The sequence below is a fragment of the Pongo abelii genome, chromosome 3 (assembly GCF_028885655.2).
Source record: "Pongo abelii isolate AG06213 chromosome 3, NHGRI_mPonAbe1-v2.0_pri, whole genome shotgun sequence".
NCBI lineage: Eukaryota > Metazoa > Chordata > Mammalia > Primates > Hominidae > Pongo > Pongo abelii.
The window spans coordinates 112,053,925-112,071,288 of NC_071988.2; the positions used below are offsets into that span (position 1 = coordinate 112,053,925).

A 17,364-nucleotide genomic window follows, 5' to 3' on the forward strand; every position below is an offset into this window, starting at 1 on the left:
AATTGATTTGTTTCTCATATGTGAAAGAATATTAGTTTTTTTGGTATCAACTACTAAAAAGTTAATAATTGTGGTGAACCTCTTAAAGTCAGTGACAGAATGCTATTAATCTCTGCAACTTCAGCCATCACTGCTCTGCTGGACACAATGTGGATGTTTTCAATAATTTTGGAAAAAAATGCCATCATCTTTTCCTTTTGGGATTAAAAATACATTCAAATTATTGAAGTATGAAAAAATGACTAATTTTATCTTCAAAATGCATTTCTGTACATGGTTCATCTTAGCTATTTGAAAATGGCAAAGATATTTAAATTTGTAAATGTTAAATCATAATCTCCAGAGCCTCAGTAAATTCCCTGAAATACAGTGTTAGAACTTCACATGAATATGATTCTTGAAAGTTGTGTCATTCCTCATGGATGTTTAGATCCATGACTGACCAAATAATTTTAAAGAGCCAGCAAGCTAACTAACAGGAATTATAGAAATATAATTTAAATTTTATTGTAATTGTGGCGGGAAACTTAGAGCCATGGACAGGAGCCCTGCAATTCATAACAATTCACAATACAGAAAAATTTTTCTGTATGAGAGTTGTATGCGTCGATGATTACAACAAATCGTGTTTTATTTATTCACACATTATTGTATTTATCTATTCAATTTCAATTATACAACTATTTACTGAGTCAGCCTAATATATGCCAAATACCAGGCAAGTTCACAACTTAAAAATGATACATCTTCAAAAATTCGATTATAACTAAAGTACTACTCTTATTTAATGTATACCTGCTGTGACTTCTAATTTTTATACTTGATTTTATTCTTATTGGTCTTAGAGAAAATAGCCACAGAAAGCATTAACACTAAACAGAAGCCTTTAAGAATGACTGTATAGTTCATTGCAGGTTAGACATAATATAATTAAATTGAATCAATCGTATCACATAAAATATACACTTTAAAGTGAAAATGTTAATGATTCTTGGTATAACTGTTAAGTATACTGTTTTGTTCATTTGCATGCTTGTTTTCCACACAAAATGCAGCACTGTGGTGGTTTAGAGCTAAGTATGTATTGTCAGCATTCAAACCTCAGCAATGTCCCTTATTAGCTGTGTGACCGTCAGCAAGTTACTTACCCTCTCTTGACTCAAATCACCCCACTGGGAAATGGAGGTTATAATAGTACTAACCTAAAAGAATTGTTGTGAGAATTAAATGATTTAACACCTATAAGGTCGTTACATGACTACCTGAGGTTCAATAAGAACAATATAAATATTAGCTATTATTATATGCATGCACATTATGTAGTTAGTAGGGGGGAAAATCCTAGGTTAGTTCATTTTACATCCATTTCTTACTAACTCTTTAACTCCAAGAAAAGTTACTTATCTGTACTTTATTACATCTACCTCTTGAAATTGTTCAAGGTTTGAATGAATTAACACACATGGAGTGGTTAGCACAGTACTTGGCCAATAGTCAACCCTCAGAAAATGTTAGCCATACTTTTTTATTTATTATTTCATTATAAATGTAAAATGGAGGTAGTAATTATTATCTTATCCCTTCAAAGGACAATTGAACCACTGAACATATCTGTGAAGATAAGTAAACAGTTGAATATTATTCAAAAATGTATTACTAATTATCTAGTAATTTATAAATTCAGTTATCCTGTTTGTGAATAGTCAGACATGAATAAAATTAATTAAAATATATTTTCTTATCTGTATTATTGCCTGACCTTGGTGGCAAGTGCCAGAGCATCTGTTTGTTTTTTCTCTATTTAGGTTGCTAAAGTATCTTGTCATATAATTCAGAAAATTATATGATATAAAAATATATTATGTAAGAAAATAATATAATTCAGAAATATATATGTATAGTATTGAAATTAAGCACAAGCCCTAAACTGTTTTTATAAATATTCTGAAGTATGTTATGATATTAATTATCATTATTGGATAGGTCTTTTGGTTTTAAAAATGGAAACAATTTTTTAATGGAAAGATTATATCCTAAAACAGTAATTTTCATTGAATCTTACCACTAAATATATATTTGACCCATTTCATAATTTCTACTGGAATGTCTGAAAATTTGAAAAAACTAATATCATGAGGCTGGAAGCGGTGGTGCACGCCTGTAATCCCAGCACTTTGGGAGGCCAAGGCAGGCGGATCACGAGGTCAGGAGATCGAAACCATCCTGGCTAACATGGTGAAACCCCATCTCTACTAAGAATACAAGATCGCGCCACTGCACTCCAGCCTGGGCGACAGAGCGAGACTCCGTCTCAATAAATAAATAAATAAATAAATAAATAAATAAACAAACTAATATCATGAAATGAGGACACAAGAAATACTTTCTAGGGTACTAGAAACATTGATCAACAACTTGGGAAATACTGCTCTAAGCATGCTGCACGGTAATTTTTGTTCTTTTTTTTTTTTCTTGTTAGGAATCTTTCCCTGAAATTAACAAAGGACATTGATCAAGAAGCCAGGTGTTCCCACATCAGCCGAATGCCCAACAGTCCATCTGCGGATTGGCCCCTACAAGGTGTGGAAGAAAACGGAGGCATAGATTCTCTGCCATTCAGACTGATGTTACAGGACTGCACGGCAGTCAAGACGTTATTATTAAAGATGAAGAGAGTTCTTCAAGAGGTAATGGTTTGCTCTAAGATTAATGTCCTTCAGTGCTGGTAGACAATGAAGTCTGCAGATGTGGTTAGACCCTGCTCTGTCAGTAATTAACTACATGACATTGGGCAGGGGTCAAGTTTCCTCTTGGAGGTTAGCTATTTTCATATGTCAAATGAATGTTTTGAAGTTCTGATTTATAAGGTACTCTTTAGCCTTAAAATTATAAGAGTTTATGAAATACTTAAAAAAGAATAAATTGATGCCAAGCATCCCCCTATTTGTCAGGTAAGGAGAAATGAGTATCAGCTGTAAAGTTATGGTTACGTGCTATTATAAAGCTATTGAGAAATCTATTAAATGTATTTCACATCAATGATACCGGGTCTTTGTTTATATGATACCATAAAAGTAGTTTATTTAGTCATTTTTGTTCCAATAATCAGAATTCAGTAAATTGAATTACAGTAAAATTCAATCTGAAGGTCTGAATGATTTTGCCTAAGGAATATAGTTGCCCTCCCCACAGCCTGGGCCTAGTTACTGAAACAGTGAGCTAGTCAGGAAAATGCATAATGAGATTCTTTTACCCTTGTGCCCAGAAATCAACCATTCTTTAGGACTCAAGTTTGCTTTGGTTTGATTTTTATAATTACAACAGTTGTTTTATTTGAGGGATTTCTATAAAAAGTATACACATGATTATTATTACTTCATAGACATGTGAAGTGAGAGTTAGAAATTTTAAATTATTTTCCTCAAGTAAGTGTAATTTCAGGGAAACAGCCTGAAATTTGTGTCTTTGTATTACATCCTATTATCTTTAAGTAGATTTATCTTTATTGATTGGAGATATTAATAAAGAATTGAGAAAAATAGTATTATTTAGAATTAATAGTCTCTATGTTATAATGATTGCTAATATTTGCTTTTTGAACACTTTGATAATAATGCTAGCAGCTACCACTGGAGGCTAGAATTGAATCAGGAAGAAAAAAGGCAATATAAAAGAAATGAATGCCATAGACTCTTAGGGCTTCCAGTAATGTGTTCTCATCAGCTGTTATAAACTGTATTAGTTTCTTCTTACACTGCTAATAAAGACATACCTGAGGCTAGGTAATTTATAAAGGAAAGAGATTTAGTTGACTCAGTTCCACATGGCTGGAGAGGCCTCACAATCACAGCAGAAGGTGTTGAAGGAGCAAAGTCACATCTTACATGGCGGCAGGCAAGAAAGCTTGTGCAGGGAAACTCTTATTTATACAACCATCAGATCTCATGAGACTTATTCACTACCATGAGAACTGTATGTGGGGAACCGCCCCCATGATTCAGTGATCTCCACCTGCTTCCCCCCACCATTGACACATGGGGATTATGATTAAAGCTGAGATTTGGGTGGGCACACAGCCAAACCATATCATAAACAAAAACTAGAAGATATCTTCTCTGTGTCCCATACAGGTTATATCTCTAGGGCAGCCTTTGTTTCTGGATTTTCTGGATCCTATAATGTGTTGTGCTGTAGCGGTATGCTTATACTTGATTACTCTTAGAATTTCAGAAATTATATGAGCTGGCAGTTAAGCAAAGGCATCAAAATAAATTATATGAACTTATAATTAAATCAATTACTTTTAAAAAGGGTAATCAGTATTCAAAACGTATTTTCTATTTGTTTTACTATTATCTACACTTGTGAGATTATTTACATCTTTTAGAATTACATGGTGGAAGTACTATATAATTCCAACTGTACAGATTTCCAACATGTAGATTCATTTATGTCATTTTGGTAGCTTGAAATCAGCCATGTGGGAGTATTTATGCCTCAAAAATTGGCAAACACTGCACATTAGGGCCTTTTATTTTTGGCAAGCCTGTTGTTAAATATTTACTAGCACATTACTCTGTGTATAACTGTATGATTTCTATACTGACAACATAAATATTTGCCTGCAAATGCATAGATAAGTTTGAATTTCTTCCACCTTTGGCTTAACATGCAACCTGATCCTCTTTGAACAAGGCAAACTTAGTAACAGCTGTTGTATTAAAAGATACTAATCTCAACTATTGAACTTTTTACCTCTGTTTGGTCTGAATTTTAATAACAAATCAATTCAAGCAAAAGATAAGTAGAAAGAGCTGACAGAAGGTGTCAAGAGGCTTTCTTAGAGTACTTAATTTTATAATTTTAAAATATTCAGTGATATTCACTATAAAGTCAATATTCAGAATATATTTAGATGGTTTTTATACTGCCACCTGGTTTTCTTTATTAAGGGGTATTCGAAGAAGCTGAAGAGAATTGATTTTTAAAGCTGATGTAGAGTGAACAATACTTAATATATGTTTATGCAGCCCATTCAGTGAGCAGAGGGTCTTTATTATCAACAGGGAAAAGCAATATTATTATATGATTAGCGTAGACAACAGTTCTACTAAGAAGATATTCATAATAGAGGCCTCTAAAGAAAATTATTTTTCGAAATGTTCCCTAAGCTAGGAAGTTTTAAACTGCAATTCCCATTACATTACTAAATTGGAGTTTAATATCAATATTCATTTAGATTAACAATATATTTTAATATAAAAAAATTCATTCCTATTTTGAGCTGATTTTTATGATGTACAATCGTTCAATCTTTGTTCACAGATTATTATTATTATTATTATCATTATTTGAGATGGAGTCTTGCTCTGTCACCCAGGCTGGAGTGCAGTGGCATGATCTCAGCTCACTGCAAGCTCTGCCTCCTGGTTTCACGCCATTCTCCTGCCTCAGCCTCCCGAGTAGCTGGGACTACAGGCACCTGCCACCGTGCCCGGCTAATTTTCTGTATTTTTAGTAGAGACGGGGTTTCACTGTGTTGGCCAGGATGGTCTTGATCTCATGACCTCGTTATCCACCCACCTCGGCCTCCCAAAGTGCTGGGACTACAGGCATGAGCCACTGTGCCTGGCCAAGTTCACAGATTATTTTTTTAATGGCAGGAGGTCCCTATTTGATTTTAAGGTAAAATAATTACTTAATTTTTATATGTCGTATTAGAATATGCATTTATTTGAGATTTTTGGCTTGTTACATGAGTATTGCTTTTGTCTATTTTTTCTCATTGATCTCTTTGAAACCTATGACTTGTAGAAATGCAATGCATTCATGATATTTTTACACTTCTGCTAATAAAGGTACACCTTTCTTGTGAGCAAATCAAGTTATCCTTTGTTGTTTTTGAGGGAACATCTTCTACAAATAGCATCTGAAAATATCCAGAGACAGTAATAGTGAGATCACAGGAGATTTTTGGTTTAATCTGTTTAAGATTGCTCTAGGGTTGTGGTTAATGACTAGTGGCTAGAAGGATGCCTCGACAGATTGTTAATAGATGACATTCCTAAAGTTTCTAGAACTGATTCAGGGTTGTGGAGTAATAAAAATAATTCCTTGGAAAGTTCTACACATCAGGCTAAATAAATATACAGGTCGAGCATCCCTAATCTGAAAATCCAAAATCCAAAATGCTCCAAAATTTAAAGCTTTTTAAGCACTGACGTGACACCACAAGTGGAAAATTCCACATATAAGTACTTTAAACCACTTGTTTTATACATAAAATTATTAAAAATATTGTATAAAATTACCTTTGGGCTATGCCTATAAAGTATATATGAAACATAAATGACTTTCATGATTAGACTTGGGTCCCGTTCCCAAGCCATCTCATAAGGTATATGCAAATATTCTAAAGTCTGAAAAAATTCAAAAAACACTTCTGGTCCCAAGCCTTTTAGAGAAGGGGTACTCGACCTGTACTCTATCTTTCAAGTACTCTTATCTACATAGTCCATATTACTTATGTCATTTTAATGAATATAACCATTAATGCTGAGATCTACTTGTAGTATTTTAAAGCTACCTATATAATTTACTTCTTTCTAAAATTTTTTGTGAGGTATCACATGTTTAATATTATTTTGCAATTTTTATTACTGGCTAAATGACCTTAGATTTCTCTTAAAATGTTGAATCCCGTTAGCTCATTCCAGATTTTTTTAAAAGTTATTTTGTCGTTAACTGTCATTGCATTACTTATTATTCTACCTACTTTGGGTTTAATAAAAATTTTCATCAAGTAATTCATTTGGCACTTAGTACTTCTTCCATTTTGTGCCATCACCATAACAACATAAATCATATCAATCTAATCCAGGTTTGGGGATTATATATGTTATGCTATTTTATAATATATAATATATACTTTCAATAAAATATAATTTTGAAAGTGAATACACCTGTGAAAGTGATCTAACAGTGTGTTTGTATTTGAATCATGTTGGGTAGGAACCAGAGATGGAGATGAGTAATGGCTAGGCATTGCTCTAAATATTCTGCTTCAGTAAACCTGTCTTTGGCCCAAGCATGTGAATGGTGAGGACTTTCTAAGTGTCTTTTCCAAGTATACTGGAAAAGCACTGGGTTAGGATATTGTGTTTTAGACTGTTTGTATTAAACATCCTGAAACCTTCCTCTACTTAGGAGGTTCTTGCTCCTAAATACTTTTCAGATCTGCTTATATGTATCTCCACTTCCAACTGCTCCTACATCAATGATGGTCCATTTTACTAAAGTTACTTCATAACTGGTCTTACTTCTAGTCTTCCCACCTATCAAATCAGTTTACTCATTGCTGTCAGGCTAAAATGATTATGTGATCAAGTCAGTCCCTGTAAATCTTTAAATGTTTCCTAATTGCCCTTACAAGTTCTTCTACAAGTTGTATAACAGTCTATATTTCCTCTATCATTGGAGCACTTATGTCTCCTCATTATAATTGCTAATCTTCCTTTTCCCAGTGATACTCTAAGATGCAGGAAAATGATCTGGTGAACTTGTACCTTGTTGTATCTTCTCAACTTGGAAGGTATTTGTTGCTTAATAAGTGTTTATTAATAAATAAATGAAAGGAAATGGATTTCATTCTGTTTCCAGGCTACCATTAAAATAACTGTTGGCAGAAAACAAATGATAAACTTGAGTGCTTGATGGAATGAGGATCAAAATAAGTATGTAGCAAATTTCTCCTCTTTAAAAGAAGTGTACAGTATGTTTTTTTCTCAGAACATGAAATAAAGACACATCACAAAAATTACTAGATTTAATTTAATCAAGACCCATTTGTATTCCCAAGTCTATCAAAGGCAGATATAATTTCCTGAAGCTTTTTCAGATCTTTCTATGCAGTAGATGGCTATGGTGTTCCTTAGCTGTATTTTTTAAATTATCTGCTAAATCTTCCAGATTAGAAGAAAGGCCTAGAGGTTTAGAGACTAGTTATTTCCATATGTACTCACTCTTTTCACACAGAGAAAATTTTGTTTTCACTGAACATCATTGCAATTTCAGAGGAAAAGGATAACTATAAATCATTATAAAACCACAAATCAGTAAATCTAATAAACATAAAATTGTTGGTATAAAGCCATTATTACTTCTTATTTGTTTGGCTGAGCTTACCGTTTTCCTAATGATGGTCTGTTGACCTCCTAGATTTTAATTTTGAGGTGAGCTAAGAATTAATAATATGAACGGAGTATCACACTCCAAATTCTGTCATCCTTTTTTAAAGATCAGGTTTTTTTTATTAAAATGCACATTCATTTTCCCAGCAACTTCAAATTTCAACTCCTTTCTTTTTAGAAAAATGACCGATGTTGGGCCTTTAGAAATTCTACTGTTGTCACTTTATTCTCTAGTATTAATGGGAGAAGACATGACTGTAGTAAGGGAGGAGAACTCTATCATTTTTTTCTTCTTTTTCTTAATTTTTTTACAAAATTTTATTAATGTATAAAAGGAAATGTTTAATATCTACAGAGGTGGGTTTTGTTTTAATGCTTCCTTTTAGTTTGCTCTATTCTCTCTTTATCAAACAAACATACTTTGATATAATAAGCTGTACCTATTCTAACAAAATAGCCAGATAAGTAAAAATCAAGGAACTACTTATTCAAAAATTTATATAATTTACAGGCCCATATAGTTGATGCAAATATTGGGGCTGTGAAACATTTGCAAAAGATCTGCCATTGATTAAAGAGCTGGAATCTATTTTTCTTTTTCTTTTCTCTACTACCTAATAGTTCAAACATTAATTTCATTTTACCTAAAAGGAATAATAATTTAAAACTTTCAAGGATAATTTTCAATGCAAAATTTTTGTTTTTTTTCAGCATAATTTGCAATTACATTATAAAATTTAGAGTGTTTTCTGCTTCATCATTCGTCACTGTTTGGTGGGAATTTTTAAAGTGTTTATTTTTACTACATTTCAGTAAATGATTCAAAGAGCATTAATAAGGATTTTATAACTAAATGACATTTTCCTATCAGCACATCTTGAGACGGAAAGAAAAGTCTATAGGGTAGGAACTTCAGCAACGGATAATTAGAGAAGGAAATGGCCACAGTGGAGAGTCATAAAGTAAAGAAATATCCAAATCAAGCAATTACCATGGAAATATAGACAGCAGTCTAATAATCAGAATTCTCTTTATACTTACCATTTAAAAATAACAAAATTACAAGTTTTTGCTACCTTCTTTATGTTTATTTATTTATTTTTGCTGACCCAGAAATATGTTTAAGGAAAATTAGAAAAACAAGTTTCATGAAAACATCAAATGGTAGAAAGAGTGACTATACTAGCATCAGAGTAGATCTAAATATATGACATTTCACCACAGTTAGAGAGCCATACTTCATAATGGTAAAAGTCAGTTCTTTAGGAAGACACAACAATCAAACATGTGGATGGCTTGTTTCTAGAACTTCTAAATACACAATGCAAAAACTGACAGAACTAAGTGAAGAAATAAATTAAAAATCACAGTTGAAGAATTTAAAACATTTCTTTCTATAATTGACAAAGCTACTAAATGAAAAAATCAGAAAATTTCTAGAAGACTTGAACAATATTATCAATATTTTTAACCCAATTGACATTTATAGAATACTACAATTAATAAAATAATTATATATTATTTTCAAATGCGAGTGGAACATCATCAGGACACACTATATACTGGGTCACACAATAAGTCCCAATAAAGTTAAAAGGTAGACATCTATGGGGTACATTTTTTGAGAAAAATTGAATGAAACTAGGAATCGAAAAGAATAAAATAACTATAAAAGCATCAAATATTTGGAAATTAAATTACAAACTTCTATATAACCCACAGACGAATTTAGAAAGCTGAAAGGAAATTTTAAAATGTTTCCAATCAGATGATGATAATAATATCACAAATCAAAATTTTCTGGATATAGTTAAAACTATGATTACAGGGAAATTTGTGACTTTAAATGTTTATATTCAAATAAAGAGTGCGATAATTCATAACTTCTAACTTTCTTCCTTGAAGTGTTGGTTAATGGATACAAAAAAACAGTTGAATAGAAAAAAGAAGTTCTAGTATTAAATAGTACAATTGGGAAATTATAGTTTATAATAATTTGTTATATTTCAAAATAGCTAGAAGATTTGTAATGTTCCCAACACAAAGAAAAGATACATGTTTGAGGTGATGTATATACCAATTACCCTGATTTAATCACTCCACATTGTATACACACATTCAGAGATCACATGCACCCAAAAGTATGTGCAACTATGAAATATCAATAAAAAAGGAAGCTAATAAAAGAAGGGCAAATTAAATCCAAACGAAGCATGTAGAAAGACATAATAAAGAACAAAACTCTATAAAATTAAAAACAAATAAGCCCAAATTGATTCTTTGAAAAAATTCAAAAAAAGGCTGATAAAAAAAGATTATAGAAAAATTAAGAAACATAAATACTAGTGCCAGCAATGAATCTAGGGAGGAATAATCACTACAAATCCTGCAGACATCAACATGATAATAAGGCATGGTTACAAAGAACATTATGGCAAAAAAATTAACATAAATGATAAAAACAAATTCTTTGAAAAATACAGCTTTCCAGAGTGACATAAGCAATTGCAAATCTGAATAGCCTAACTTGTACTAAATTAATGTGTTTTATTATTTAAAAAAGAAATACATATGACAGATATTATGCAAAAATTTTCAGGAAATAGAGACACATTATGCTTCTCATCTTGTTTTATGTGGCCAACATATGCCTATTAAAAAAATAAGCAAAAATCGTTGTAGGAAAAAGGAAATTACAGAAATTTTTTATAAATATAGATGCAAAAGTCACTTAAAAATTAGTAAATACGTGTAGCAATATGTAAATAAATAATAACCTATTTGTTTTCATTGCAGTTTTTTTAGCATCCAAAAACCAAGCAATGCAATTTACTATATTAAAATATTAAAAAGAGAAAAGCACAAGATTATATTAATAGATGAAAAAAGTACTTTTGAAAAATTGAAAACCGATTTATGGCTCAATAAAAATATAAACCTCAGTTTACTGGTAGTACAAGGGAACTTCTATAGCTAATATTCATACTTGATGGTGAAACACTGAAACTTCTCCTCCTAATACTATCAGCAAGGTAAGAATATCCACTCACCACATTTACTGTACATGTGCTAGAGGTCCTAGCTAGGAATGAGGCAAGAAAAAGTGTAACAGGCATAAATATTTGAAAGAAAAGGTAAAACTGCGTATATGAGCAGATACGTTTGTTTATACAGATAACCTTAAGAAATATACAAAAAAGTTAATATTAAAATGGCAGAATTAATAGTAAATTTAACAGCATTGAAGGATATAAAGTTGTCATAAAATTATATATTGCTGTGTAGCAAATCAGCTGTAAAATCTAGTAGACTAAATCTATATTTGTTATTTCAAAGTTTCTATGGTTAGGAGTTTGAGAGTAGTTGCCTATGGGTTATGGCTGAAGGCATCTCATTAGGTTGCACTCAAGATGTCAACCATGGCTGTAGTCATGAATTCTTGGCTAAATTTGAAGATCTACTGCCTAGTTCATTCACTTGCTGTGGCAGGAGGACTCAGTTCTTCACTGCTGGTGCTCAGAGGCCTCAGTTCCTTACCATGTAGCCTTTTCAATGGTCAACATGGCAGTTGGCTTCCCCCTGACTGCACAATCTGAGAGAGAGAAGACAAAATGCACAATGTCTTTTGTAACCTAGTCTCAGAAGTAATATACCATCACTTTTGTCAAATTTATTGGTCACAAAGATCAAACTCGATTTAGCATGGAAGAACAATATGAAAAGTATGAATACCAGGAGGTAGGGAACATTGTGGTCCATTTTGGAGGCTGTCTACCAGTCAATGGTGTATTCCTCTCATATGCAAAGTACACTCAGCCCCTCCCAAGGCCATTCAAAGTATCATTCAATTACAGCATCAATTCAAAGTGCAGAATCTCAAAATCTAAAGCATGTATAGCTGTAGATGAGGTTTAAACACAGCAACTCAAGTATAGTTTTCCATTTTAACCTGTAAACTAATACACATGTTAGTAGTTTTTTGGTTAGGATTCAAAGCCTACTAAAAATTCTTGCTTTTTGTTCTGCCCTCTATGTTCTTTGTTCTAACCTCTGGGCAATTCTTTCTTATAACGGTAGCACATGTTTTGCAGCAGAATAGTTTCTTCATCCTTATTTGTGGTTGTAGACATTGGTATCCAAAGGCCTCTTTTCATTTTACTCTTTGTCCCTTAAGGACCAAACTTGGAAAGTGTTTCTGTGAATATAACTCTCTTAAATTGCTTTTGGGGTTGCCTGTGAACCTTATTAGGGAATCACTTCCTTAGACAAAATACGTACCCACAAATCTCTTCAAGACAAGCCCTACTCTAACTTGAAATTGGTGGGGGATAACTCCTTTAAGCTTTTGAAATTTTAATTGTTTGTGAAATTCGATTGGCCATACCTTAAAATCTTAAACAAAAGGCATCTTCTGTGTGAGTGAACTAGGTACTCTGCAGCACCACATTTTATCTTTTAGGACAGCTCTACATCGATTAAATAAATTTTAAGATAATAATTTTTTTTAATCTCAAATGATGTGGTTGTTGCACAGGTTTCCATGTTTATCAAAACTCATCAAATTACACATTTTGGATGGCAACACATGAAATGTCATTACACAACTGTTAAGTGCCAGTGTCAATGCTGCCATTTGTGGAGTTTTTAGTTTTCCCTTGTGAGACCTGTAAAACAACTATGACCATTTATTATACAGACTAACTTAGTATTGTCAGTTCTTATAAATTATTACAAGTTATTTTCCCTCATTGTTAGAATAACATAGGTTAAAAAAATTTACAAGGTAACACAGTCTTCATATACACATATGGATCCCATTGTATACTCCCTGAAGAAACCTCTGGTTTAGATAATGGCATCTCTTAGACTGATAGATTTTTTAATAACAGTATTCTGCCTACATAAATAAGGCCTGGCTATGCTGCTGTACAACTTGGTCTTGAAAATAGATGAGGAGAGGAGGAAAGTATAATTCCATGACTCTTGCTTTGTAAACAACCCTAATTTTCAACAGTCCTCTTGGAGAGATTAGAGAAGGTGGAGAAAAAGTCTTTCCTAACCCCAACCCCATTTCACTCACAAAATTCCACTGGAGGAAGTATATTTCAGTGGTAAAGATTACAGCTGTTTTGAATCGTAGAGATCTAGGTGTGAATCTCACTTCTGCTATTGTATACCTACTGTAAGTTGATTAAGGTTTTCTTTAGAGAAGGTGGAGAAAAAGTCTTTCCTAACCCCAACCCCATTTCACTCACAAAATTCCACTGGAGGAAGTATATTGCAGTGGTAAAGATTACAGCTGTTTTGAATCGTAGAGATCTAGGTGTGAATCTCACTTCTGCTATTGTATACCTACTGTAAGTTGATTAAGGTTTTCTTAAGTTTCTATTTCATCATATGTAATATTAATAGCTACCTCACAGGGTTATTTGGACAATTAAGCAATAAAATGTGTACAGGATATCACAGTGTGAGATTGGGGTAGGCACTCATGAACATGAGCCACTGCAGTGATCTTACTTGTGTGATAATTGCTGACTATGTCAAGCCAGGTGTGAAATATTTGAGATTTCTTAAACACTTAAAAATATAACACTTAAAAAAGCATATCTATATTCTTTATATATATATATATCAGTAAATGCTTCTTAATAGCATAATGTGTTATATTCATTGAATCAATATCAATAATTTTTAATAAAATTATCAATAATTTTAATAAAATTAAAATAATTTACCAATAATTTTTAATAAAAGCCATACTATCTAAAACTAAAAGTAGAAGGATTATTGCCATTTATGTTTTTCTGGACTTACTCAATTATGGTAGCACATCTGACCTGACACCGCTCCACAAAAGTACTACAACATGTCAATTGAATTTCCTGTTTAGAGTCAACATATACTGTGGTTGTTCCAGATGAGAATTCAGGGTGACAGACCAGAATGATAGAAATTGAGATACAAGGGAAGAGATGTGTGGTGTTTTTTTGAAGTCTTGTCAATAGTACCTGCTTGTGAACTGGAATAGAGTGGTGACAGAAAGAGAAAAATCAAGCATAACTCTGAAAGTTGTCACTTGAGTCACAGGCAGATTATATTGTCACTTTATGAGCCTTGGAAGACTAGAAGAGGAGTAACCTATGCAAGACAGAAGGAAACAAGAGTTCTATTTTGATCAGGTGAAGGTTGAAATTCTTATTTCAACATGCAAATGTATGTGTCAAGCAGAAATTTGAATTAATGTGTCTGTACATCCAGCAAGATCATGGCTAGAAATGTAGACTGATTATTCATGATCATATAGATTCTATTTAAAGTTATGGAAGAGAGAATTTGTATTTAAAATCAGAGTAGAATATGCCAATATTTAATGATTGGGAAATCAAGAGAAAGAGTGTCCAGGGAGCTAGGAAGAACACTAAGAGCATAGTGTCTTTCAAAAAGCCAAGAGAAAATATTGCTTCAAGAAGGTCAGCTTGGGGAGGTGCCGAAAAGTAAGTAGGATAAGAAAAGATAAGCAATCGATTTGGCAATCCTTTGAAGTTAATTCCAAAAGCATAGTAATAGGCTTTAGGAATTTCAATATATAAAACAACCTATTCTAAGTGTTAATTTGGATAGTCAAAGCCTGGAATAGAAATAACCATTTCCATCTAGTTCTCAGTTGTTAAATTATTTGTTAATTCCTTTATGGCATTGGTCTATGAATGTGAAAGACACGAAAATTAATAATAGATGTCCTGAGTTTTAAAAATAGCTTTTAAAGTAAGACATGTCTTAGTTTTGGAAGGACACTATAGATTTTATTAGGTTAATCAAGAATGATAAACAAAAATTCATTTTATAGAGTACTCTCCATGTTGAGGTATCATTTTTCTTTTAAAAAGTATTATTTATATTACCTAATGTTATTACTTAATACTGCAGAATAAATCTAGCACAGTGATCACAGGATACAGGTATGATATAATTAGGCTTTACGTCCCCACCCAAATCTCATCTTGAATTGTAATCTCCATTATCCCCATAATCCCCAGGTGTCAAGGGAGAGACCATGTGGAGGTAATTGAATCATGGGGATCCCATGCTGTTCTTGTGATAGTGAGTGAGTTCTCAGGAGATGTGATGGTTTAATAAGGGACTCTTCCCCTTTCGCTCGGCATGCCACCTTGTGAAGAAGGTGCCTTGCTTCCCTTTCATCTTCCACCATGACTGTAAGTTTCCTGAGGCCTCCCCAGCCATGCTGAGCTATGAGTCAAACATCTTTCTTTTTTAAATTACCCAGTCCTGGGCAGTTCTTTATAGCAGTATGAAAACAGACTAATGCAAGGTACTAGAACAAACTGCTCAGATTTGAATTTCAGCTCTCACAATTACTAGGTGCATATGATTTTGGGCAGGGTGCCTAATCTCTCCATGGAAATCTGGTCTCTTCTAAAAGTGTAATGGTGCATGTTCAAAACTACTATATAATTTTAAGTTTTCCCCAGTGTTTTTATCACATTACTCCCCCAATGAGGTATAATATATTAATCTAAAAGATATTTTATGTTAATTGTATTCTTATGCCCACAAAAAATATTTTGAGCACAAAAATCAAGTCACAGGTAAATTCTCATACAGAATATGGAGTTAAACATAAGCAAACTTAAATAATGTATTGTTAAATAATAGATATGTATATAGTAAGACCATAAGAAAAAATATTTAAAGAGTAAGAAGATGCTAAACACCGTATTCAGGATAAGATTATCTGTTAGAGGTAGTGGGGGAAGACATGTGCAGTTAAGAAGGGGCACACAGAGGTCTTTCTAGGTATTATTATTTACAGTATATTTTCTTACATTTTTTTCAAAATAATTATGTATACATATTTTCTTATGTATGTGAAATCTTATATTAAAAAACTCACTTTCCAAGTGTATGTAATCCGAGTGGCTCCCTGTCCAGCAACATTACTCCCCACAACCCTTTTTCTTGTGTATCTCTATGCCTGTAAAAATGGCAGAAATATTTTGCCTACTCCTATGCTGTCAATGTATCTTCTGATATTTGTATGATGTCAAAATACAAGTGGAGCAGGATCAAGGTGAACAAATGTATACCCATATGCCAGAGATTTCTTTTCTGGTATGTGTACTTATATTATCTGCTAGTCATGCATAATATTTGATTGCTTATAAGAAAACAAACTGCAACCCACAGTTTTAACAATAATGCCACCTTCATTGTACCTAACTGGTGTGGTAATCTATTTGTGTTATAATCATATTCAATAATTAATCAAATAACCACTAATGTGGTTTTATTATGCATGTCTAACTTTCAGTTTTCTTCATGAATCCAGCATTAATGTTTCACTTGTAAAACAACTCACATACTTTTGTGTGGTTCGATGGGCTAAATCTGACATTAAGAATTTCAAGCTGCAACATAACAGGTATACAGCAGATGGCACCCTGCAGAATCTCCAAGGAATACTTGAGTCGTCAGCGCTTCTGATGGGTTTTGGAAAAAGGGAGTGAGCAGAGAATCACTTAAGCAAAGTGGAAAAGCCGTAATTGTGTTCCTCTGAGACACATTTTTACTGAAATTATGTTTTGTTTTTGTTTGAAAATCAGAATCAAAGGCATATTTAACTACAGTTAAAATAGCTGTTTTTAATGAGTGATTCTATCAAATATGATGTTACAAGTTGAGATAACATAATGCAATTTCTTAAAAGTAGTATGAACCTAATAATATTCACATGTTTACAGATGAGCAAAAGTGTTTCAGAATCTAGTGACTCGTTTAGCTGGAATGCACCTATTCCTTAACTGTATCATTTTAACCTTGATAAAATTGAAAACTTGTAGAAATTGATGGACTTTATTTTAGTTTAGATTTACCAATAGATAGACATTTACTATTTCAAATATTGTCATTTTAAATATATTATTTTCTGGGGAGGCACAGTGGCTCATGCCTGTAATCCCAGCACTTCAGAAAGCCTAGGCGGGAGGATTGCTTGAGCTCAGGAGTTCGAGACAAGCCTGGGCAACATAGCAATCTCATCTTTACTAAAAATAAAAATGTTAGGTGGATATAGAGGCACACACTTGTAGTCTCAGCTACGCTTGTAGTCCCAGCTACTCTGGAGGCTGACATGGGAGGATGGCTTGAGCCCAGG

At 32.8% G+C, this 17,364-nt stretch overlaps 1 protein-coding gene across 21 annotated transcripts in view; it reads left to right on the forward strand.

The window, feature by feature from the left end:
• CCSER1 (coiled-coil serine rich protein 1) overlaps window positions 1–17,364 on the forward strand; it is a 1,462,495-nt gene that overhangs the window by 485,746 nt on the left and 959,385 nt on the right. For all 21 annotated transcript variants that reach the window (XR_008524637.2, XR_008524639.2, XR_008524640.2 and 18 more), the window contains one exon: window positions 2,480–2,687. Coding sequence is in view for 18 of the 21 variants with exons in the window: in XM_054554165.2 (XP_054410140.1) it covers window positions 2,480–2,687 (208 nt within the window). In the remaining 3 variants the exon portion in view is untranslated. The remainder of the gene's footprint in view (window positions 1–2,479; window positions 2,688–17,364) is intronic.